The sequence below is a fragment of the Micrasema longulum genome, unplaced genomic scaffold (genome assembly GCF_059751315.1).
Source record: "Micrasema longulum isolate JH-2025_06_02 unplaced genomic scaffold, ASM5975131v1 h1tg000014l, whole genome shotgun sequence".
NCBI classification, from domain to species: Eukaryota; Metazoa; Arthropoda; class Insecta; order Trichoptera; family Brachycentridae; genus Micrasema; species Micrasema longulum.
Window position 1 is genome coordinate 61,318 of NW_028277222.1, and position 26,891 is coordinate 88,208.

At 32.6% G+C, this 26,891-nt stretch overlaps 1 protein-coding gene across 1 annotated transcript in view; it reads left to right on the plus strand.

The window, feature by feature from the left end:
- LOC148285679 (twitchin-like) overlaps positions 1-26,891 on the plus strand; it is a 263,782-nt gene that overhangs the window by 54,217 nt on the left and 182,674 nt on the right. The window contains 10 exon segments of the mRNA XM_088239054.1: positions 767-1,021; positions 1,949-2,011; positions 2,377-2,952; positions 4,048-4,152; positions 16,421-16,615; positions 17,520-17,627; positions 18,073-18,183; positions 21,451-21,558; positions 24,696-24,806; positions 25,802-25,885. Coding sequence (XP_088095180.1) covers positions 767-1,021; positions 1,949-2,011; positions 2,377-2,952; positions 4,048-4,152; positions 16,421-16,615; positions 17,520-17,627; positions 18,073-18,183; positions 21,451-21,558; positions 24,696-24,806; positions 25,802-25,885 — 1,716 coding nt within the window.

Genomic DNA, 26,891 nt, shown 5'->3' on the forward strand with positions numbered 1-26,891 from the left:
ACTTATAAAGCTCAGACGAAATCAAGTGAGGGTTGTCAATAGAGCCCTTACAAGGCACTGCAGATTAAACAAGCACCTTGCTAGAATGAACCTTTCCGAAGCTTCTAGATGTAGGTTCTGCAGTGCAGATGAGGAAACACCTATACACATTATATGTGAATAGATGCTTTACATAAAAAAGGAGCCTCATCCTGGGGGACCTCTGGTTAAGCCTGAGGATGTTAAAGAACTCGCCTCCTACCAAATAGCCCGATACTTTATGGATCTGGGCTTGGACGGGGAGATTTATCAAAATGTAGATTCTCGCGTTCCACTCATTAGCCAGGCTCTTTATAGACCTGGGTTTGGAGGGCGAGAACTATTCACGGAGACCCATCACAACAAATCTTCATGGGTTGCAATGACGTCAGGAGCTTGCATAGCACTGACTCCTACAACTAAGAATTAGAATAAGAATGTAATTGATTTGTAACATTTATTTAATAACTTATAGTGGTTATGGAAATTTCCATTCATTTTGTCGACAATAATTGTCTCAACCTTCTGTACTGCTTAGATCTCGACATTCGTGCAATATTGTTCATAGTTTTATCACACTTTTGCCAATTTGTAAACAATGTTTACAAAATATGAATTATGTTTTAGTCGAACTATAAAAAATTAGACTTCTCATCTTAGGATTCCAATCCCACTACAAAATAATTTGACTTATTTATGCATAAAGATGTGGACTCTTGTTGATGGACGATTCTGCTATATTCCACAGACCAAAAAGGAAAATGAGACGGCCGAGTTTCTGGCTGTGCTCAAGACAATGGACAAGTCGTGCAAGGTGACTTGGTTCAAGAACTCGGTGGTGATCCGCGAGACTTCCGAGATCTCCATGTCCTTCGATGGAACCAATGCCAGGATGACAATCACCAAGAGTAAGACCACTCACAGTGCCACCTACAAGGTGGTGATCAAGAACGAGTTTGGTGAAGACGAGTCTACTGGTGAATTGTTGATACAACAAGAAGAGGTTAGTCACTCCAATTAGTCGAATTAAAATTAATGGGATATGTTTTCAAAAATCTTTTTTTGATTTTTTAAAAATTGATTTATTTCTTAAGTTAGCTTATATTACACACATTGTTTATAAACTAATATTTACACTTACTTTACATAAATATCTATTCACATCATTGAAAAAAATAATATGTATATATCTTTATATATATAATTCTTCTGTACGTATGATGTCACTGAATTTCTCCCAAACGGCTTAAACGATTTACGTGCTGTTTCCAGCAAAATGTAGATCTTTGCGCTGCGCGTGTTCGTAGATATTATTTTTTTTAACGAATTCGTAAAAAAAGTTAGAAGCATAATCCTTTTTTTCTTCGACCTACCAGGGGTGCATTCTCGTCAAATGCACCCCGGATGAAGGATGTGGTTTTTTGTGTTTAAAAAAATGTTTTGAATGTTTACAAACAACATGCGCTTACGGATCCCAATAAGATTTTTTCCTTATATTCGTTATAATTTCTTCCCATTTTTTTCTTTAAACTGGATTTTTGGGAATACTAAAATAACATTAACTGACATTCAAAACATTTTTGAAAATCGCATTCATGAATAAAGTGCACCCCTTTTGGCGAGAAGAGCCGAGTTTGACATTTGCAAAAATAATTATATATTTGTAAATTAATTATTTTATGTTTGGGAATTCAACCATAAACAAGTACCTACTTAAATTCAATATTTAAATATTATTAATTTTTAGTTAATGAATTCAATCATAAACAAGTACCTAAGTGTCTTACTAATCAATGTAAAGTCTTTTGCTTACGTTCGGGCAGGACAACGTCTGTCGGGTCCGCTAGTTTTCAAATATATTAAAAATAATATATACAAAATAAAACATGTAAGGGATTCAGTTATTAATAGCGTTGTGTATTTATTACAGAAAAAGGAAGAAGAGGAAGAGGAGACTGTTGAAGAAGAAATCGAAGAAACGAAGGAGAAAAAGGTTTAAAAAAATACGATAATAACTAAATGAGTTTTTTTTTACTTTTGATTATTTTTATATAGGATAAAATCACATGACATCACATTGTTTCTTTTTTGTTTTTGAATGATTAGGGATTGTTTCTAATAATTTAATATTAGACAGGTCATCAAATAACATTTTAAAACTTAAGTTTTTTTGAGTTTATAGATATACTCTTTTAAAAAGAATGCTCAATTTAGTTTTTTGTAAAAAAACGAAAAATTAGCTACGAAAACGATTTTCATAATAATTAGAATAAAACTACCGAAAAATAATATAAGCAATTGTGACCAAAAACAATATTTTTTTTAGTTCTAAAAAGTCAAATGATGTTTTTTTTTTAGAAAAAGGAAGAAGAAAAAAAGAAGGTAGAAGAAAAGAAAAAGGAAGAGGAAAAGAAGAAGGTAGAAGAAGAAAAAAAGAAAGAAGAAGCCAAGAAGGTTGAAGAGACCAAAAAAGCTGAAGCTAAGAAAATCGAAGAAACTAAAAAGATCGAGGAAACCAAAAAGATGGAAGCAAAGAAGATCGAAGAATCCAAGAAGATAGAAGAAACAAAAAAGATCGAAGAAACCAAGAAAATCGAGGCTAAGAAGATTTTAGAAGCCAAAAAGATTGAGGAGACTAAAAAGATCGAAGAAACTAAAAAGATCGAAGAAACTAAAAAGATTGAGGCTAAGAAGATAGAAGAAGCCAAAAAGATCGAGGAAGCTAAGAAAGTTGAGATTAATAACGTGGATAAGAAGGCCAAGCTAAAGCCAGAAGAAGCCAAGGTTGAAGAGTTGCCAAAGTTGAGGTCTACCAAACCAAAGGAAGAAATCGCAGACGAGAAGAAGAATGGAGTGGCTTTGAAAAAGACAGAAGAGAAGGTTGAAGAAAAGAAGAAGGTGGTTAAGAAGAAGGTAGTGGGCAAGAAGGAAGAGGTTAGTGATTTATTGTATTGGTATTTATTTTTGCAGGAAGAGTTCAACGCGATTTAAAATAAAAACAACCATAAATGTAAATTTATTGACATTGAAAATGAATGTATCTTATTTTTTTCAGTTTTCTTGTATGGTTGATGTTTTCACGACTTTTTTTTGGTACTGTAAAAATCTTTCAAAATACCCTCAAAGGGCAAAACAATCGGAACAAAGATCGGACAAATCGTAGGCTCTATATTTGTGATTCCGATGTAAGAATTCTATTATGAACCGAATATAATCAATCACCGATATTAAGGTGGGCCGATAATATTTTTTTCCGAATTTCGAAATGAAAGGGGTCTAAAAAGTTGCCTTTTGGATTACTCGGAATGCAAAAAATATGAAAAAATATATTTGATACTACTTTTGCCCCTCAACCAGGGCTTGAAGTTTTCGAAAAAGTCATATTTTTGCGCTACGCTTAACTGGCTGTCATTTCGTATTTAAGTGAGAAAATCAGTCTAATTAAACTTTATAATGTGCATTAAACCTAATTAAATAAGTATCTAAGGGCGTGAGTTGCACTCTGTTTTGTAATAAATGAGTAGCATTATTTAATGAGCTATTGTTTTCGTCAATATTAGCCAGGCGCTCAACGGAATCAGTTCCGCGGAGTGTAAACTTTTAGCATTTCGTTAGTTTTAAAACGTGTTCGAATTTGTAATATGATAAAAGTTATATCTTTACTAACAAAACAATAATTTTATCAATAAAGAAAATTAACAAAATGTTCAGACATTTATAAACTTCAAACCTTGGTTGAGTGCTAAAAGTAGTGTGGAATATATTTTTACGTTCAATGTGATCCAAAATGCAACTTTTTAGACCCCTTTCACTTTGATGTCTAAAAAAATAAAAAACTTCAAGCATCATCATGTGTTTCAAGATTAATCGACCACTTCGAAAATCAGTTTGACAGCTTTTGAAGATCTCAAACTTTTAGCAGTTTTTATCATTGTTCATTTCCTGGGATTTGTATTGTGTTGTACATATATTCGTATGTAATTAACATTCCTGCATGTTTACGTTACATGTTAATTGTATGTTTATCAGGAGATAGAGTTTGTTGATGACTACGAAAGGCCAGTGTTGGAGAAATACGAAAAGCTGACACCAACGCCCGCGGAAAAGAGGGCTAAACTTGAAGAAACACCCAGGGTATTTTATATCAACACTTTTTTGCAACTAATACAAACATTGCTTTTAAACTTTTACGCTTCAGTAGCTCAATCACAAATAACTATCAACGTGCTTAAAAACACGCTAAGTACAAATCGATCACAATGAACAATAATGAACATATTGAAATTTATTTCAACAGAGAGGGAAAACATTTTTGAGAAGGGAATATGGAAGTCTAGGTATTTACAGGGCTTATGACCTGTCACTGGCTGGTTTAAGTGACCGCTTTACTTACTGTGTAACATTCACCATTCTGCCCATGTTTGAACATCCACATTTCCTCAACTCTTCCATCTGTTGACTTTTGTGAAGTAAAAGAGCTGAAACCTTTATCACGTGGGTGAGATTCATCCGGCTGAACTAAATATGAACAACTCCCTAGGGAGGAAATCCAGCCAGTCTGCAAGCATTTGGACATAATCAAACATTGTTGAATAATGAACATGCTTAAGTTATCGCAGTCATAAGTCAACGCGTGTGTAATCTCTAAGTCAACGCTAATTTCAGATTGTTTTTTGTTTTCCTCTAGTGTCTAATACAGAAAAGTAAAAAATAAATTAGAATTACTGTGGCGACTGCTTTTCTTGACATTTGTCTTGCCAACAGCTAAATGCAATAAATAGCGTAATAAATAATAAATAAATAAAAATAGCACTTTTGGAATATTTTCCATATTTACACCGGTGAAATTAAAATATGTAATTGCGCAGCAGGATTATACGTCGCAAGACGTATAATCCTCCTCAAGTTGTTCAAGGATGTTCCATTGTGATTGCGAATACGATAAACAACCATGGTGAGAAATTGTTATCACGTCGCTTATTAGCACGTCGATAGTTATTTGTGATTGATCTAAAGATACTGTACTGTTTTCACATATTTCACACACCGAAAATAATTTTATTACATATTTCTTTCACGCATCTTTTCAAGGTTTTATTAATTTCTAAACAATGCTTACGTAGAAAAAAATTGTTAAAAATATATTAAAAATCAATCAAAGATCAGAGGAATTTCAGAAAAATAAAAAAAAAGGGTTTATTCTTGTTTCATGCTCTTTACTGATATTGCGAAGAAATACTTTGGTTTTATATAATTTTGTTTTATTTGGCTAACAAACGCTATCGCCTAACTGAGAAAAGTCAAGGGTCTAAAATAGACAAGTAAAATTTTTTTCTTTGTACCTCTTCATCATTATTCCTTTTCCGCACCTAATGGTGCATAGGGCACTGCATTGGTACACCAATCGCAGCGTATCTTAATTTTTTTGGCACATGATCAGTCCTACGCCTTAGGCAGGGGACTAAATTTATTTACTATACTTTCCCGTTTAAATTTAAACAGAACATCTTCATAAATCTTGACGTCACAACGAGGAAGTCCACTGTCTTTTTTTACTTTTTAAATTTGTTAATAGACTATTAAACTACGACAATTTTTTTTACAAATAGTATTATCAGCGCTATGATTTTTCAAAGTTTTGTATTTATGAAATAACTCTGTCAGTTCTCCCGATTGGTTCGTTTACGGTTAGCAAACCTAAAAAAAACAATTAAGTTGAAATTTTTTTATTTTTTTTATTTGTTTATTTTTCCATACACATAATATTTACATAGAAATATAATTGCAAAAATACACTTTAGAAAAACACACCTTAAAATTAAGCTATAACATGAATTGGAGAAAATGCCCACAAAGACTACAGCGTCTGAACGTGGGCCATTCCTTTTTTAATTATTAAAAAGTTTATTGCACATAATATGGTTATGACATGACCAGTGACATCATTCAAAGTAGTGCATTATTTTTTAAATATTTTTTTTTTCGTAAATTTTCAAGAAACTTTGGCGTACAATTAAATGCAATAAAACATTTTTGTAACTAATTTTTCGTAGACCTCATTTCCTCATTGTCGAGGTGAAACATGTCGCGTTTGTGTAAAGACAAATTTTTTTAACAATTCCATTTTTAAAATTATGCATTAAAACATTTCTCTACAATATCTGCATTGATTTTCAAAATTCAATTATTTTTTCTCAATCCATTTCGTATGCTTTTATCGGTATTCGTAGTATGTGACATTTTCCTATTGACATCCTCAGACGAATCTATTTAGGCAAAAACGCTAGTTAGTCAAAAAAATTCAAAAAATAAACTTAAACAAGGAATTTCATTGATGTTTTTTTTTGCAAAATAGCTTGAGTTTTAAAAAATATTTAAAAAAAAATCGATATTTACTATCAGTTCACACATGTTAAAATTAAGTATTAGAAATTGCTTTTTTTTTCACAATACCCACATGTTTTATGTTTGTTTTATAAGGTGAAATATTTATTTTAATTCAATGTTTTATTTGGTTTTATTGTGTTTTTTTTCAATGTAGAAATAATTGCTTTGTATATACTATTTAAATGCAAAAAGTAGAAAAAAAAATTTAAAAAAAATAATAACATAAATCCAAATTCCTTCAAACACACATTTTAAAAACGAAGTTTTAAATACACATTTTTTTTTGGTAAATATGTCTCGAGTCAATGACGTATAATAAATAGACGCGCTATTGACTTGACAGTATTTCATAGACCCGTATTTAAAATTGTAAAAAAAAGTGATAATATTAACATAGTTATTATAAATATATAAAAAATATTTTGGAAAAAAATATAATGGACTTAGTATTGGATGTAGACATTTTTAACTGCGCGTTGCATTTATACAGAAAATTTCTTCATGGAGTTGATTATTTGGGATAGTTGCTGAATGGTATATCTTGAGTGGTTTGTGCTATGTATATGTGCGAAAGATTTTGTGTACCTTGGAAGCAGGATCACTTGGGATGGGATAACAAAAAGAGAAGTCGACTGCCGCATACATACATTGTTTTTCAAGCTTCAAGCGTATGTCGGTAGATTATTAACTCCGATAGAAATATTAATATTTTTTCTCTAAAATAAGTTTGCCGATGCAATAAGTGATTAAAATAACTACACAGCACAAATCACACTTACAATTAACAAAAGTAATGGCTGAAAGTGATAAATTACGTGAAATTTCAAATATTTTCGAAAAGAGAATGTCAAGTTTTGAGGATAAACTTCTGCAAGCCAAAACTGAAGTCTCCGGAAAATCTAGTGCTGGTAATGTGTCAGTGATAGATAAAATATTAAATGACTTTAAAAGCTTCCGAATGAAGATGTTGGAAACGTTGAGCTCACTCCGAGCGAGAGTCGACAGTCTGGAGCTGCGCGTGGATGTTTTGGAGGCAGCCGCCAGAAACAACGTTCTGCTGCTTCACGGGGCCGATGAACAGGATTCATCTCCGATTGATGTGATTAAAAAAGTCTTATTGGACATCGGATGCACACCAAAAACTATCGCGGCCGTCGAATTCGCACACAGAGTCGGTAAGAAATCTAATAATGGGGATCGACCGAGACCTATTCTAATACACTTCTCAGATGTCGGGACAAAAAGACATGTGTGGGTTCTGAAAAGGAAATTGAAAGGTACTAAATTTCTTTTAACCGAATATCTCACACCGCTGAGACACAAAATATTTTCAGAAGCACGTAAGAGTTTTAGGCCTGATTCTTGTTGGACAAGAGACGGTAAAGTTATTATTCACATGCCAGATGGAACCTTCAAGAATATCTGTACCATGGAACAGCTTCAACTAGCGGCAGAATCTTGCAAAACCACTGCCACTACTCAAGATTACTCCCGTAGCACAGGATCTTCAAACAACAAGAAAAGAGATCTTCGACCTAGAACGGTTGCTAAATAAATGGAATTTAATCACATATTTGTTTTAAACTTATTAATCATGTTCATTTACTTGTTTTAAAACTTCACTGTAATCGCTGTTATTTCTTTTTATATTATGGTAAACGAGATGCGACTTAATGTTAGGTTATGTTTAGCTTACTTCTTTGTATACCCACTGTATCTGTAGCTGTAGTTTGTATACCTAGATATTACATGTATAAATAGAAATTCAAAATTCTATGTTCTAGTACCATAGACCATAATCTATTACCATAGACTACTTTGTTCTGGTTTAGTGTCGATAATGAGAACATCAATTTGATCACTGATTGGTTACTCACTGCGCATACTCTATACATAATATTGTCACTGATTGGCCACATAATAGTAAATATATATCTAAATAACATTTGCCATGTCGCTTGCAAAATGTAAACAAGCAAGTAGGTGTCAAAATAGTGTCAATTAAATATCCATTTGAATGTAAAAATTAGTAATTACTTATGACTATAGACTTACATTTCACGTCATATTAAATCTCTTCTTTACGTATTTTTCTTTATAATTTTTTTTTATTTTTATTTACAATAAATTTTATACGATACTTACAAAATAGTTACTATAATATTATTTTGCAATTAATAAGTTTACTGTTAATTTAATAAACTTTTCAAACTTAGTTCCAGGAATTTTAATTATCAGTGCGTAATATTAACTTATTATACTATACCTAGCGAACATAACTCCGCTAACCAAGTCATTTCAATTGATAAACCTACATAATATTGTCTCTATTAGGTTATTTTTCCTTGTTAATAACAAATATACGCTATGGGTTTTGAAAGAACGGTTTATTAAAAGATCTGTTCTTTGTATTTTATAATATTTTCTTTTATTTATTCATTTATGTAAGCTAAAACTTGTTTTTTTTAATTTTTTTATTTCGTTTTTCTCTTTCTTATGACTATAAGTAAGAGATAGAAGTTGTTTATTATTTATATTCTATTTTTTCGTTTCATGCATTTTCTATAATCTTTATTTATTAACAGCAATTCACATTTGAAATGATCTTTTAATGTTGTTGTTACTTCCATACATTTTCTATAATCTTTATTTATTATACTAACAGCAATTCACATTTGAAATGATCTTTTAATGTTGTTGTTACTTCTACAATATTAAAGTCAGTTTCCTTTATGTTTATTTAAATCAGTTTATTTCTTTTGTGTTCTTTAAAACCTTGTGTTTTAGTAATTTATATTTATTTCTGTTTTAATATCTTAAACATATACTCGTATATTGCTATTGCCTTAGGTTTTCTTTGTATTTTTTTTTTTTATATATTTTTTATCGTGAACTCTTTATTGTAACTCTTTATTGTAATCTTCCAACTGACGCATAAAATGAAGTGCTGTGTTGTTAAAACACATTGAATTATTTTATATTTATATACTTTGTAACCTAATTAACTTAGTTGTAGCTACTTACTTAAGTTCGTGCTATTATTCAATGTCCTCCACGTCTTCCTGTGAATCTTTCCACTCTATTACCGAATCCCTCCCTGAAACTTCTCTCTCATCCTATCACTCTGATGTTACTGAATCAGACACAGAGGAAGTGTCTGGTCTCCATGATATACTCTTGAATAACTTTTCATGCTATCCTAAAGACTTTCATGTATGTCATATAAACGCTCAAAGTATACCAGCTCATTACTCCGATTTTCTATCAACATTTGCGGATTTGTCAACACATGCCATTCTGGTCAGCGAAACATGGCTAAAACCATCACTACCATCAACTTTGTATCCTTTACATGGATATCGGCTTATCCGCAATGATCGAACTAATCGAAGGGGCGGTGGAGTATGTATATATCTGCGTGAAGAAATAAATTATTCACTTGTAAAACAATCTGAAACCAGTGGTGGCCATCCTGAATATCTGTTTTTAAAGATTAATTTCAAATACCATGATATGATGATTGGTGTGGTATATTGTCCCCCTGATATTAACTATTTTTCTGAGATGGAAACATTGCTGGAAAGCACGGTAGGTGATTTTCACTCAGTAATTCTTATGGGTGACTTTAATACTTGTCTTTTAAAACAAGACTCCAGATGCCAACGTTTGAGAGATATTATAAGTTCAGTCAACCTATCTTTGCTACCTTTAGATCCTACTCATCACACTCAAGTTTCTCATACTCTTTTAGATCTTATTATAACTTCCATGCCTGACAAAGTCTCTAATTATGGACAGTTGACCGCTTCCGGATTTTCTCATCATGAATTATTATTTATTAACTATAAGATCAAATGTCTCAAAAGACTTCCTGTCACATTTCTTGCCAGAAACTTTAGAAGCGTTAATAAGGAATCACTTGAACTTGATGCCATGAGTTTAAACTGGTCAGTTATTAATAATCTAGAGACCATTGATGAAAAAGTTGAAACTTTTAACAGAATGATTACTGGTCTGTTTGACATTCATGCTCCTATGAGATCTGTAAAACTTAAATATCCACCTACCCCTTGGCTTACCAGTGACATTATTCAACTAATGGCGAAACGTGACAAAGCAAAGTCTAAACTTAAGTCAAATGCTTCATCTCAAAAATGGGAAGCCTTCAGAGTCCTGCGAAATCGTTGCAACCAATTGTGCAGAAATGCCAGAAGGAAATATATCCTCACAAACTTAAATCAAAACTCTACTAGTAAATCCTGGTCGTTTTTAAAATCTCTTGGCGCCGGTAAATCTAAGATAACATTATCTTCAACTGTCAAACTAGACGATCTCAATACTCACTTTGCTACACCTCCACTAATACTGGATGTCAGCACTAAATCCGACACTCTCCGACGTTTAAGTATGGCAGCTTCTTACAATTATCCACCGTTTTTATTTTCTTCCGTTCAAGAAACTGATATTCAACGTATTTTACTTTCTATAAAAACCAAATCTATGGGCAGTGATCAGCTGAGTATGAGATTGATACACTTTATTTTTCCTATTATCTTACCGGTTATTACTCACATTATAAACTTTTCTTTAAATACTGGAGATTTTCCTGAAGCTTGGAAAAAAGCATTTATTATACCACTTCCCAAAATTTCTTTACCAGTTTCTGTCAAAGATTACAGACCTATATCTATTCTTCCAATTTTTTCCAAAGTCATTGAACGAGTTGTATATAATCAGCTAAATAATTATCTATTGTCAAATAATCTTCTTGATCCCAATCAATCAGGTTTTCGTGCGGGCCATAGTACAACTACCGCTTTAATCAAGGTTACAGATGACATTAGATACGCAATGAATAACAAAATGATAACCTTGATAACATTACTCGACTTCAGTAGCGCTTTCAACTCTGTGGATTTCGATCTTTTGTTGGCTAGACTTAAAACACTAAATATGACACAACCGGTTATAAAATGGTTCGGATCGTATTTACGAGCTAGACAACAGTGCATCAAAACACCAGATCATCAATCGGAATGGGTCGATATTGCCGCTGGAGTACCTCAAGGTGGAGTTTTATCACCATTACTATTTTCCCTGTTTATTAATCCGATTGCAGATTGTCTTAATTGTTCATATCATCTCTATGCAGATGATTTACAATTATATCTTCATTGCAGACCTGAAAACACCAGCAAAGCAATAGAATCGATGTCCAAAACACTAAATTGCGTGTCAACATGGACAAAAGAGTATGGTTTACTAATAAATCCGTCTAAAACACAAATTATGTTTGCAGGTAGTCAAAGATTGCTTAGTAAGCTAGACATACCTTCACTTAATCCTCTTATTGTCAATGGTACCAATATTCAGTACAGGAAATCCGTAAAAAATCTAGGAGTACTAATGGATGAACATCTCTGCTGGCGAGCTCATACTAATGAATTAAGCCGCAAAATATTTTTCAGTCTACACTCACTTAGAAGGTTGCAAAAATTCTTACCCATTAGTACTAAATGCACTCTTGTACAAGCATTACTACTACCCATTCTAGATTACGCTGATGTTTCCATGACTGATTTAAGCTGTGAGCAACTCGATAAACTTGAACGACTTCAGAATACATGCATAAGGTACATTTTTGGTCTTAGAAAATATGACCACATTTCTGATTATCGTAGGCAACTGAAATGGCTCAAAATTAGACAGCGGAGAGACTATCACTCCCTCTCACTTCTGTTCAATGTACTTCATAGTCCTAACGCTCCTATATACCTGTGTGAAAAATTTCAACGCTTATCAGTTCATGGTTTACCTCTTCGTTCTCATTCTCAAGGCACTCTCTTAATACCCATACACAATTCCTCTTTCTTCTCTAACTCATATAGTGTCCATGCGGCTCGACTGTGGAATCACCTCCCATCCACCATCAAAGATGTTACTACATTATCTCTGTTTAAATCACGTCTGAAGAAACATCTCCTTTCTCTTCCTTAATCTCTCCTCCTTTCCTTTTTCCTCTTTCCTCATTCCTCTTTTTTCCCATTGAGTAATAGTTTCGATTTAAGGTAATTTATAAACAAATACGTTTATTTCTATTTTTATATATCTTTAAATTTTTAATCTTTTTTTTCTATTGAATATGTTTTGTAACTTGAATTATAAAAATAAAACTTTTATTTTATTGGTTGGTTGGAAGAAATTGCCATTTGGCAATAAGCCCGCCAATGTACAAATAACATTATGTACAAAAAGTTAAATAAATAAAAAAATATTCCTTTACTTACAACATCTAAGATATAGCGAATATTCCGTTGCTATCAATAATTTGAAAAAAATATATATCTAATCACAATAGACGTGCAATCGTCCATGTAAGAAAAAAATATACATTTTTCGTTACCATGGGAACGACGCTAGCTGGGAGCTGTCAAAATTTCAAAAAATGTGCTTCAAAATGTAGATAATTATAAATTTATTATGATGATGGGATAATATTATAAATATATTTTAAATAAATAACAGCTTTCAAAAAGAAGTAGGAGTGCGGCTAGGAATAGCAGGCAGGAATACATTCAACAGTATAAAGGCTGTCTGGAGATCGGATATTTACTCAACCAATGGTGAAACCAAATGCCGCCTATATAACGCCTGCTTAACACCTATTCTGCTCTACAGATGCGAATCGTGGCACCTCACTAGGGCCCAAAACAGCAAAATACTGAGTCTTGAGAATTGGTGTCTCAGAAGAATCTTGGGTGTGCGATGGTTTGATTTTGTAAGGAATTGAGTAATAAAAAAACGGACGCAGCAAACTCTGGTGACAACTGTGATCAATTTTTCAATTTCAATTTTATTTATTCGCATATAATATGTTCATTGCAAAATGGACTATCTTAATTTTACTTTAGTAATTAAAATTAGGTGTATATAAAAATAACACATAAGTTTACATAATATCCAGAGAATAATATGTTAAAAAGTAAGAGAATCTTGTAACGAAAAACTCCCTCCCAGACGTAAAAATTTCAATGTCCAAAGTAACATTGTTCAACATAGAGATAGCCCTTCCAACAGTGGAATGTGAAACAGTCTATGCTGACGCTGTCTAAGGTAATTATCCGGAACATAAAAGCTAATGCTCCGCATAATTTCAGGGTTGTCAATAATAATGCGCAACAATCGAAAGAAGTGCGTAGTTAAATACACATTCCTGCTGGTTTTCAAACTGCTGTACCCGAGCATACCCTGGAGGAACTCAGTGGGATAAAGCCATTGCAGAGGCTATACGGCTGGCTTCGCCATGTGCTGCTCATGTCTCCTGAGAGCCTTTACAACGCTTGACTACTTTATTTATTTAACTTTTTGTACATAATGTTACTTGTACATTGGCGGGCTTATTGCCAAATGGCAATTTCTTCCAACCAACCAATAAAATAAAAGTTTTATTTTTATAATTTAAGTTACATAACATATTCAAAAGAGAAAAAAAAGATTAAAAAGTTAAAAATATATAAAAATAGAAATAAACGTATTTGTTTATAAATCACCTTAAGTCAAAACTATTACTCAATGGGAAAAAGGAAAAAAGCGGAAAGAGGAAAAAGGAAAGGAGGAGAGATTAAGGAAGAAAAAGGAGATGTTTCTTCAGACGTGATTTAAAGAGAGATAATGTAGTAACATCTTTGATGGTGGATGGGAGATGATTCCACAGTCGAGCCGCATGGACACTATATGAGTTAGAGAAGAAATAGGAATTGTGTATGGGTATTAAGAGAGACTACTTTACAAGGCATTTAGTTCTCGACGTCCTGGACGTGCACTGCTGACTGTTTGTCGGCTCATGTCAGAACTCCGGGATAAGAATCTGACTTTGGAGGACACACGGGAGCTAGCTGCCGATAGAGATGCATAGAGGTTATTTGTGGATACCATATGCTCCAACTAGTGAGCGGACATGGAATAATGATGATTACGCTATTAACGAGTCTATTTATTTATTCGTCATTGCCTAGGGTTATAAAGAAAATTGTCAAGATAATCTGCATACGTTTTGATTCTAGAATATAAAATTGGGATCTATTTATTGGCAATAGTTTTTTTCGTTAATCAAATTATAATAAAATCTAAATTTGTTTTATTAGTCTGATGACGACAATTCTGAGTCTGAAAATGATACACCTGTCTTAGACAATTATGACAAAATTTCACCAACGTCTCAGGATAGATCGCAAAAGGAGATCATCACCAGTAAGGTACAACACACACCACCATATTTACACAACACCCCACAGTAAAAAAACTTAAAAAACAACTTTAAAATTGCTAATTAACACAGCTTTAAAAGACGTACAACACAATGTGTACATACATATCTTTTTGCTATAAAATTTTTGGTTGCCTTCGTTGTACGAGTATTATAATTATTAAGAAACTGCTTTTTTTATTGCTAACAATTTTTAATTATAAATATCTTGTTGTAAAACTCAGTTTTGGTTTATCGAAAAAAATATTTTATAACATATAAAAAGCATACGGTAAAAATAGGCTCATTTATTTTTTTAAATTTTAGTGATGTAAATTCCATATCTAAATTATTTGCAACATGAAGGGAAAACATTATTGAAAAGGGTATATGGAAGTCTAGGCATTTACAGGGCTTTTGAACTGTCATTGGCTGGATTAAGTCGCCACTTTACACACTGTGTAACATTCATAATTCTGCTCATGTTTAAACATTCACGTTCCCTCAACTCTTTCATATGTTGACTTTTGTGAAGTAAAGGAGCTGAAACCTTTATCATGCGGGTGAGATTCATCCGGCTGAACCAAATCACCTACTAGACAACGCCTGAAAACAATTTTTGTAATTCTTTTTTTACCAGGTAGTTAATTCAACAATGTTTGAGTATGTCAAAATGCTTGCAGACTGGCTAAATTTCCTCCCTAGGGAGCCATTCATTTATAAATTTATTGCAACAGGAAGAGAAAACATTATTGAGAAGGGAATATGGAAGTCTAGACATTCACAGGGCTTATGATCTGTCATTGGCTGGTTTAAGTGTGTATATGTTACACAGTGTGTTAAGTGGCCACTCAAAGTGGCACGTTTTGAAGATCTGAAAAAACGTGGTAGTTAATAATCTTCTTGCGAAAAAATCTTTTTAATGACTCTAAAATACAACAAACAATAAAAACGCTTATTTACATACATGTCTAAATAAAATTAGATACTTTTATTTGAAAAGATTTATATTTTTACAAAATTAAATATTAGTTGACAATTTTATTGATAGAACGCCTATTATTTTATTGAAAGGATTAACAATATCATTTTATAGCATTAAAAATACTTTTGATTCAGTAAAAGCACTCCCTCCACATATAGAAGCGTTTTAGGACCATGAAATACAATGAACAGATGTGCGAGGGTGTGATAATCTCTTCACTGTCAAACTTTGAGCCAATTCGGGTCCGGTTGCAAAAAATGTAAAAGCACTCCTTCCACATGCCCGAAAACCGCTTCAAAGACCGTGGGTCTCCCTGCCGGTTTTTGGCCATACCAAAAATCTGTGTTTTTTTGTCAGTAAACAAAACTTTTCCCTGTAAAGCTAGGGTTTCCCAAGACAGCGGTGCCCGTATTTTAACGGCCGTAGTGAACGGTGATGCGGTAGACAGCCGTGGTAACGGTGACTAGAGAGTGGTTTCTTAGAAAAACGGCGATATCAACACCATTTAACACCGTTTTCATAGGAAACCATTCTCTAGTCACCGTTACGACGGCTGTCCATCGCATCACCGTTCACCCATCAAACCCTAGCTTTAGATTAGAAAATTCCACGGAGGGCTTATTTTGGATATATTCTTCCTTATGACCGTTTTGCAAAGACAAATGGTAGGAAAAACTGTATTTACATGTATTGAATTCAGTCATAAAAGTTTTTTTGATACATTTTTCAAAATAAGTGCCTCAAATATGCAAAGCGTTATCTGATTACTCATATATGACCAACAGCCTGAGGCTATCAAAATCGAAAGCCAAAAGAAACCAGAACCTCAGGTTGCCGAGCAAGCCAAATACACTCCTCTGCCCAAGGGAGCTAAAGCCGTCGCGGAAGAACTGCCAGCTCCTGAACTTCCCACAGGAAAGGTTGGGAAACCACCCGGAGATGGGCCGGGTGAAAAGGTTGACCTTAAGAAAATTCCCCAGGTAGACACCAAGAAATTTTAAAACTACTTTTTCTGTTTTCTTCTTCAGATTCAAACGTTAAAATTTAAGAAACTTAAATAATCATAATGATCATCATGGTTCATTGACAAAAAATTCCATTTTTTATATCTACTTCCTTCATCTGTAGGTAAACGATTCCTTTGGATCACGTCAAGTCAGCCTAACTAGCTACAACCTGTTTTAAAGCAGATATTTTTATGCAAAATAAACAATAACATGACTTCATACTAATTAATTTATTATACAGTTATACAATATTTAATTATACAAATTATTATCTTAGAATGTTTTCGAGTAAATTTTTAAAAAACCTAAACCAAGTAACTAACCTTTTACAAATTGATTTAGTTGAATCTGGGTCAAGGTTTTGCAATGTTTGGGTAACATATTGAATATTTTGGGCCCAGAAACCTGAATTTTCTTTGTCAGAATTTAGAGTTTCTGGTAGATCCCATGACCCATCTTCTAGTTTGACTTCTGGTAGTGTTGGAGTGTTCCTTTTGGGATTTTGCAGAATAATTTACTTTCACAAAACATCATTATTTTAGAGATATATAATTGCCGTATATCTAAGATCTCGAATTCCTCTAACAACTTGACGCTGGGGTACCTGAAGGGCTTTACGTCTACTATTTCAATACTATCTTCTCTAAGTCTATCATTGACTTCTTACATCTTTTTTCTAACTTGCAGTTTAATTACTTTTTAATCATTCATCTAAATTTCCTCTTTGTTCCATCAATCAATACCTTATAAACGATTCCTATTGGTTTTATAAAGTATTAGTTATTTGTAATAAATATTTCAAAACAAACATTTACCAATACTCTACAATGATTCATTTCAACATCCACTAAGACATGACTTGATTTACATTTAAAAGGGAAAAGCAGAGATCGTTGAAAACGACGTTAAGCCTAAAGCTCAAAAGGCAGAAGACGTTGCAGCTACTCCAGTTGCAAAGAAGGCCGGCGTGAAGTCAACTATCAAGGTAAAGACTAATTTGTTGTCACTAATTGTAACACTCATCTTTTAGGAAAATGTATTAACTAACAGTTGTGGATAATTTGGTAAAATAACTTTCCCCTCTTTGATATTACTTTTATACTTTTCGGCAATTCATTACAAAAATAACATTTTTTAATTAAAGGGTTGAAAATCATGTTTAACGTAAAAATGTATGTATTACTTTAGGTATAACAAAGTTACCATATGAGGAGGCTAAAAGAAAAAACACCATTCTCCATGATCATCGTTTTTGGAAAAACCAACCAAATTAAATTAATTATCTTTTATTATATTGCACACGAGCTACTGGTTTTGTGGGTTTTTCCACAACAGTGGTCATGGCCAGTGGCGTGTTTGCTTTTAACTTCCTCACATAAGGTTATAAATTGATGTTTCTCGTTTTTCGCCAACTTACTTGTGTTTTGAAGCCGGAGGAAGTTGATTTTGAGGACGATTACGAACGTCCAGAATTGGAAAAATACGACAAAATTTCACCCACACCACTCTCAAAGAAGACAGATCTTACATATAACAGCAAGGTACACAATACATCACACTTCAACACAAAAATAACGCTTCGTTTTCTTTAACGTATTTTCGGGATAAATGGATTCCGGGATTTTTTAACGAAGGGTTAAATGCATTAACCAATTTACACTCTAATTAACAAGGGTATTGCTATCTGCCAAGTTTTGTAGGTGTATTAATAAAAATGTAATATAACTAAATAAATAAAATGGATAAATAAAAATGTTTCTTGACACGTATTCTGCATGGAAAAAATTCAAAGATTGATCATGTGATTATTGACTGTGACGCCCAGCATTTAATGCTCGTTACAGTACAACAAATCTGTTTTTATTTTTGATAACTAAAAAACAGAAAATTTAATCATACGTTGTTTTGAAAAGAACGTTGGACAACTGGTGTCTGTCATTGTCCAAACACTCCGCAAGAGATCACTGAAGCGTCGCACAATTCTCCGGAGCATTTTTTCATCACTGCAAACCTCAGTTGAGGGCCAAAAGTCGTATGGAATATATTTTTTAATAATTTTTACATCCAATGTGATCCAAAATGAAAATTTTTTAGACCCTATTCACTTTGACATCTAAAAAAATTTCATGCATCATCGGCCTACTCTAAGTACTCGTACGCTTCTTCGAGAAAGGCGCGCTTATTTACACAATGTTTGCAACTTGCATACTACCACAGAAACCTCCAAACCGCTTGCACAAATCGACGTCAACTCTCCACCCTTCTACAACTAATCCTCGCATCAAAAAGCCTTTAAACTAGGGAGATAGCAATACCGCACCCTGTATTACACAGAAATATAATATTTTAAAAAATTAATGCATTTTAACGCATAACTTATTATGTAACAGTAAAGTAATCACATTCAAAATATCATGTTTTTTTAACCCTGAAAATACGCTACAACACGAACACACACAGACATCCGCTGATGAAATTAAAGACAAAAATGAAACACCGAAACTTGAAAAATACGAGAAAATATCTCCGACTCCACTCGAGAAAAAACTAGCGGAAAAAGATAAAGATAAAAATATTAAAGAAAAGAAGGTATTTTTATGGAATGATACTATTGTACACATGCATCACATATAAATTATTATACACTGTTTTTCACGGCCAGACCGTGAAACTTTAGAGGAACATTCCTCATGATTTTTCCAAAATTTTTCCAAAAAGTCCTTTTTACAAAAAAATAATTATGGTCTGAAAATGGAGTACATTTAAAATTCCTCGGACTTATATCCCTTTCGCAAGCCCTACCCCTCCGTGACAAAAAAAATGCGTGATACGCAACAGACGCGGACAAGGGAAGCGGCTGGGTAGGAGAAGGGTAAGGGTTTGTGGAGAATTGCTTGTCCGAGAAATTAATGATTTACCACATTTTGAGATTATTTTTATTTTTTTTAAAAGCTTACTATGAGGAATGTTCCTCTGAAGTTTCGCGGTCTGGCTCTGAAAAACCCTGCATAACAAGCGAGTGATGTTGAAGTTTTTTTTAAACTGAAATTGTATCATTTGTTTAAAAAGTTATGATGTTTTAGAAATTGCCCAACTGAAATCTTGTTTTCTGTTCAATGTGACTCCTGTGGTTTATTCTTCAAGCCATAGATATTTTATTCAGCTTTTATTAGCAAACATGCATTAATTTAATATCCATTTAGACTAATTCTAACGACGTTTAAAAATTTCATTCCTCAGTGGTTTTAGTTTAATTACTAATAATTACTTTGTACTGATTTCACCTGCTTTGATTTATTTACTAATTTGAAGGTAAAAATTAAAACGACAACATCTGAAAGGGATTCTTCTGAAAATGCAGCTCCCGCGAAGCGTAAAGGAATTTTGAAAAAATCAAAGGTTATTCTGCTTATGCTTTCTTATACTGTGTCAATGTCATTATTTCTTCAAGCTTTTTATCATTTTGTCACATCGTTATTGATTGCAGTTTACCAGAAATTTCTTGTTAAGACAAAGTTTTGTCTATTAGTATTGATAGTCCAATCATTGCTAGAAGCTAGCTTTTAGAAGCTCATAGCAAACTTGTTTAAACTTTGAGCTATTTTGTTATTGGTACCAAAAGATTCTCTGCACACCAATTTTTTTATCGATATCGCGAAAAACGTCAACTTAAGATGACACGAATTTTGTTTGAAATTTTAATTTCACGAGTAAATTTTACTGGAAATTTAGCGGCATGCGAATATGTAAGAAGTAAAGATGCATTTAATTGATCGTTCCTGTTCATGAATATTAGTAAAAATAGAATGACCCGATTTTATTTTAATTTTCCTTCCCACCCTTTTGGTTTTTTGTGAATAATTTTGAAACAAAATTCAGAATTTTTAATTTTTTTAATGTTTGGTGGCTTAATTTAAAATGATTTGATCAAAAACATACAAGTACATCGCCAAATCGTAATTCTTTCATACTTAAGTGAAGATTTCGCAAGCAGAATATAATCATCAGCTTTATGGAGCTGCGCAGTTTGTGCTCTGCAGTGAATAATGAGGTTACAGTAGAACTTCAACTATCCGAATCCATTGGCACAGAACCTCATTCGGATGGTAAAAAAATCAGATGATTGTATTTTTTCCGAAAACGGGTCTATTTTAATTCATTACTGTACAAATGTATGTTAAAAAGGGGTGAAAAAACTATTTTTTAACAAAAAGAGCTTTGAATGAATTCAATGAAACGGCATTTCTTTTGCATGTTAAGCGTAGTACTGTAAAGTAATGTGCTGTAAATTAAATTCATTGGTGCTGAAAATCTGGGTCAAAGTAAGCTGTCTGACTGTCATCACCCGTTTTTAGACAGCCAAATCGTTATTTTGCAAATCGCAGTACGCTTCCGTATTATTTTTTATTTGGATGGTTGGATACTTGGAGTTCTACTGTATTGCAGTTGGGATCAACTGCAAGGTACTGGGTTCAAATCCCTTATGATTTAAAATATTAAGAGCCTCCTTTGTGGACTGGTTAAGACGCTCGACTCAATGTAATTAGGTCTCCTGACCCGTTATGGTGCAAAAAATCCAACGTAATAAATGTACTATTTTTTATAAGCTTTGAAAACATTTCATCTTTCATAGTCAGATTATTTCATTGTTGATGTGTTTATTCATGCGACAAAAAGGAAAAATATTTTTTTTGGTATTAACTTGGTTATTTTTCCAATGCTTGATATTAACAGTGGATGTTGTTGTTTTATCAAATACCATTTAAATTAAATAATTCGTGAATGTTAAAATACATAAAAACTTTAAGGACGCAACTGCCGAGAAAACAGAGGAGAAAGACAAAAAGAAGGTAGAAAAAAATGGAGTAGATACACCAAACCCTATCTTGAATAAGGGAAGTGTCAAATCGTCAAAGGTCTGTGTCAAAAACGTATTTTTGCACACAAAATGCATCTTGGTCGTGATCAATATCATGCTAATGACAAAAATTTCACCCATGACATATTTCTGCAAGTCCCATAACATAAAAAAGTATTAATATATTTATATGTTAACTAAAAAATAATGCATGTTTTTTTATCGACGAAGCACCATTATTATTTTCACTAAAATAATTTCCACAATGTTTGAGTATGTCCAAATGCTTGCAGACTGGCTGGATTTCCTCCCTCGGGAGTTGTTCATATTAAAATTTATTTCAACAGAGAGGGAAAACATTTTTGAGAAGGTAACATGGAAGTCTAGGCATTTACAGGGCTTATGACCTGTCATCGGCTGGTTTAAATGGCCACTTCACACTCTGTAACATTCACCATTCTGCCCATGTTTGAACATCCACATTTCCTCAACTCTTCCATCTGTTGACTTTTGTGAAGTAAAATAGCTGAAACCTTTATCACGTGGGTGAGATTCATCCAGCCGAACCAAATCACCTACTAGGCAACGCCTGAAAACAATTTTCAGTGGCTACTTAAACCAGCCAATGACAGGTCATAAGACCTGTAAATGCCTAGACTTCCATATCTCCTTCTCAAAAATGTTTTCCCTCTCTGTTGAAATAAATTAGAATAATTTCAACTTAACAGCTAAAATTTTCAAGAATTTTTACGTCCTAAATACCATTTTTTTGCTTTATATTTTGAAATTTCGGACCCGCAAAATTTTACATATTGCTTAAAACAAGTGATTATCTTTAAAAAAAATTAGGAATCTTAACAAACTTAAAAATATTTTTGTCAATTCTTCAGAAGCTTTTTTATATTATTATTTTTTTAGATATCTCTGAACTCTTAAAAAGGTTTTAAACTACACAAGCTTTTTAATGTTTTCTTATTATAATTCGGCATTTAACCCATTTTTTTATCCATATCTATAATTTCTATATCTGATCTAACATTAACCAAATTATTATTTTAAACAGAATACTCGACTTATTTAATTACAAATGCACCCAAAATAAACGCAAATATTTACATATATATACATACAAACATGAATGCAACATTATAATTGAATGAAATTCAAAATAAAAACAGAATTGCATTTGTTGCAAGCATGGTAAACAGCTTTCGATGGTTTCAAAAACTTGATATTTATTTCAGCAAAGGTAAGTAATGTCAGATGTGTTTATCATGTTCAAGTTATTTTTATATTTATTTTTACATTTTATATCTACTATGTAAGATATTGTAATTGTATGTTGTGATGGTCATAAATATCTACCCTGCGGTACACCTTTTTTCCTGAAAACTCGCATAAGCTTCAAGAAGAAAAACCGCCAACACATGTTTTATAAAATATTATGAAAATTATTTAGAGAAATAATAAAGTCATTATTTATTACATGCATGTTTGAATTTGAATTTACATTTCTATACGTTGATTTCTGGAATTAAATACGAGGATTGTGTAAAAAATAAGGTTCTCAATTTTTTATTTGAGTTAAAAATACATCATTGGAAAGCTTAATTTCTTAACTATTTTTCAACATAATCACCAGATTTGTCGACGCATTTTTGTTGACGACTAATCCACTTTTGGAATTCAGCTTCAAAGAAGTCCGCCGCCAGTCGGTGGAGGAATTTGGTGACCGCTTCCTGCCCTCTTTCACCAGTCTCGAAACGTTGTCCACCCAAGTGTTGCTTTAATTTCGGAAACAAGTGGAAGTCACTCGGTGCAAGATCAGGGCTGAAGAGAGCCTGTTCAACGAGATCCCATCAAAAATTTTCCATTAAATCCTTGGTTTGGCGAGACACGTGCGGGCGCGCATTGTCGTGGTGCAGTCTAACGCCTTTCGTCAGTCTTCCTCTGCGGCGATGTTGGATGGCTCTTCTGAGTTTTTACAAGGTCTCGCAATAATTTTCCGAATTTATTGTGGTCCCTCGAGTCATAAACTCAACAAGCAGGATGGTCACCAAATTCCTTCACGGACTTCTTTGACGCTGGATTCCAAAAGTGGATTAGTCGTCTACAAAAATGCATTGAAAAATCTGGTGATTATGTCGAAAAATATTTGAGAAATAAAGCTTTCCAATGATGTATTTTTCAGTTCAAATAAAAAATGCCTTAAACCTGAAAAAAAATTGAGAACCTTTATTTTTTACACAACCCTCGTACAACATAAAGGTAGTAAAAAGTATTCATTTACCCAGAACCCGTACAAATGCTTGTCAGAATTTTTTTATTAAATTAGGCAGATTACAAAATATCCAAGTTATCGGTGCATATAAGCATTTTTTTTTTTTTTTTTTAAGTTTTATTCATTTTAACAAATAAGTAACATGCATAATTGTATTTTTGTTCCCGCAAAGCCAAAGCTTGTCTGCGGGTTACATTACATTTTTTTTTTAAATTTATAAATAAGTACATAGTTTAATAATAATTAAAGAATAAAATATATTTATACACTTAAGTTTCACTTGCTGTTTAATAATTTTTTGACTATTTTTTTTAGTGAAATTAGGTTTTTTTCTTCACGATTTTTGGCTGGTATTAAATTGTACAGTTTTGGTACTACACTACCCATTGTTCTGTCACCATAGTAGTTTTTCTGTCGTGGTACCATCAGCTGCTGTGCCGATACTTGTCGGGTCATGATCTGGTGGTTTATTTTGGATTTAAAATTGCAATCGAGGAAATGATCTGTCATTATCTTATACTGACACCGTTTGTTAATTGGCAAAACGTTAACAAAATCCAATAATCTTCAAATAATAATCAAATAATATTTTATTGTTGTCTCTTGCCTTGCCTTGCCTTGAATTGAGACGGTATCTGAAACGCTTATAAGTTAGAGATGATTAATTGAGTAAAAATAATGAGATTTGGAGCATTTTGACCATTTCGATTTCCTGTTCTCTTGGTACGTACCCTAAAAATGATCAAAAATATCGTTTGATAAGATCTATGATTTAGTGAGGAAAATTTTTTAGACATACACTATCAAAACTAACTAATTATACGTAAGCTTATCAAATTACTGTCTAAATGTTAAATTTATTTGTTGTTTTCTTGTAACTAACATTATTTGTCCGTTGTTTATTTTCTGAAAAGGAGCCTGAACCAGAATTCGTTGATGACTACGAAAAGCCAAAACTGGAAAAGTATGAAAAAATAACACCAACACCTATCGAAAAGAGAGGAAGTGTTAAAGACAAGCCAAAGGTACAATACCTGCACACACATACACACAATTTAATAATTAATTTATGTTTTAAAACACCACATTTTTGACAATTTTGGCAAATTTGAAGAAAGCAAAGGAAAATGACAACTGTAATCAGAAGAAGACACATTTTTTCTAGGCTACTAAGCTTAACCCTCCAGAGATAGATCGAAGATTTTTACATAAAAAAATAGTTAGCAGTAAAACTCGCATGTTAGAATTCAAATCAGAAATTTTGAAAACTAAAATTAATATGGTGCCATCTCTTAAATGCACAAGTTTCTAAAATTTTACTAAATCTTAAACAGTGTTTTAATTAATTCATTAATTATTCCTTTTTTCATCTAATGGCTCATAGAACTCTGCAATGGTACATTGTACGCCTCATGGTTAAATGGTCATGGCGTTTTCTTTCCAAGCAAGAGGTCTTGAGTACGATTCCCGACAGTGTTGACATAAAATATTTATTTGAAAAAGTGTTTTTAAAATAAAGTATTTCATAGTCCCTGGACCGGCAGCTGAAGTGAAAGAGTGATGATCTTACCTTTATGTTACAAAGAAGATCCAGATACATTGTGGTTGGGTACCAATGTAATAATTGCAGTATACGAAGTATGTAGATATTTTTTGATCACATCCCGTAGTCCATTTTGATTACCTCGATAAAGCACCCTGGTAAAACAAACAGTTGAATTTATGTTATGTTAATTAATGGTTAGTACAATTCAGACTGATAATGCAAAAAAAACTAATAAAACATTTGAAATCATAAAATTTTATCTGATAGATTAAGTGAAAACTGTTATCTTTTGCTTAGCTCTCTTTAAGTTTGCCAAAATACACCCCAAAAATACTCATATCACTAAAAATACCCCAAAGTATTTTTATTAACGCTTCTGCTTGATTAATTTTTCGGCTAAGATGGTGGTGGTGAGAACAAAATTTTAAATATTTTTAAGTAACTTTTCTTGAAGATGGAATATTGTTTGTTTAGGAATATGAGAGTGAAGAAAGTGAAAGCGAAGTAGAAGAAGATAAGTTCGAAATGAATGTACATTCAAAACACACACAATCAAAGGTAAAACACAACTCATTAACTCACTACACTATTTCTTACATAACACAAATACACAAACAAACCCCACAAAAATGTCTTAACTCAATGCCTGACCAAAATATTTTTACCGTTTTGGATTATTCTGTAAAATAATTATGTTTTTTGATCATAAAAAATCCAGTTTCATTTTACGAACATTTATTGAAATATTATTCAAATGCCTGACATCTCTAGCGCCACTTAAATTCCTTGTTTGATACCAATTTTTTGGACGATTTCAATTTCGAAGTTCGTAGTCACAACATGCGCATTGTTAAAGTTCATAGATCAACTTTCAAAATTTCACCCATTGAAATACAGAAAGAAGAGTTTTAAACAGTTTCTGGTAGGTGCAAAATAAAGTTTTGAATTACATAAAGGAAACACCAGCTTGATCATAAAGTTTTAACTTGCTCTTGGAAATTATATTTTGTTCTGTTCCGAAACGCGTTCTTCAGCTCGTGGAAATGAACAAAATCATTGCGTTATAGTTCATAGATCTTATCCTAAAATAATTTTGAGCATTTAGTGCAAGCAGAAACTTTTTAACAAGTCTTTGAGATGTTTTATTTTTTTATTTAGGATAAAGATAATATTAATTAATTTGTAAGTGAAGACGAAAATGGTGTGGAAACCAATAAAAAATCACCAACACAAAACGCTAAAAAACCTACACAAATCAAACCAGAAACAAAACACAACACAGACACACCTATACATGCAAAAACTCTTATCAAAAAGTTACATGTCTGTTCATGCCAGCATGAAATTTTAGGAAGAGTAAACGAATTATGAATGAGATAAAAAATGCTTAGCGAAACAAAAAATCAATAAGTTAAAATTGTAATAATTTCAACTTGAGTGATCGCTGGAAAGTGTGGATGTTTTGGAGCAATTCGTCCAGGGAGCATATTCGTAAAATCCCAACGCGTCACCGATTCGGGATGTTTTGAAACCCAAAGTGGCTACGTAAAAAGCAGACGTGTCG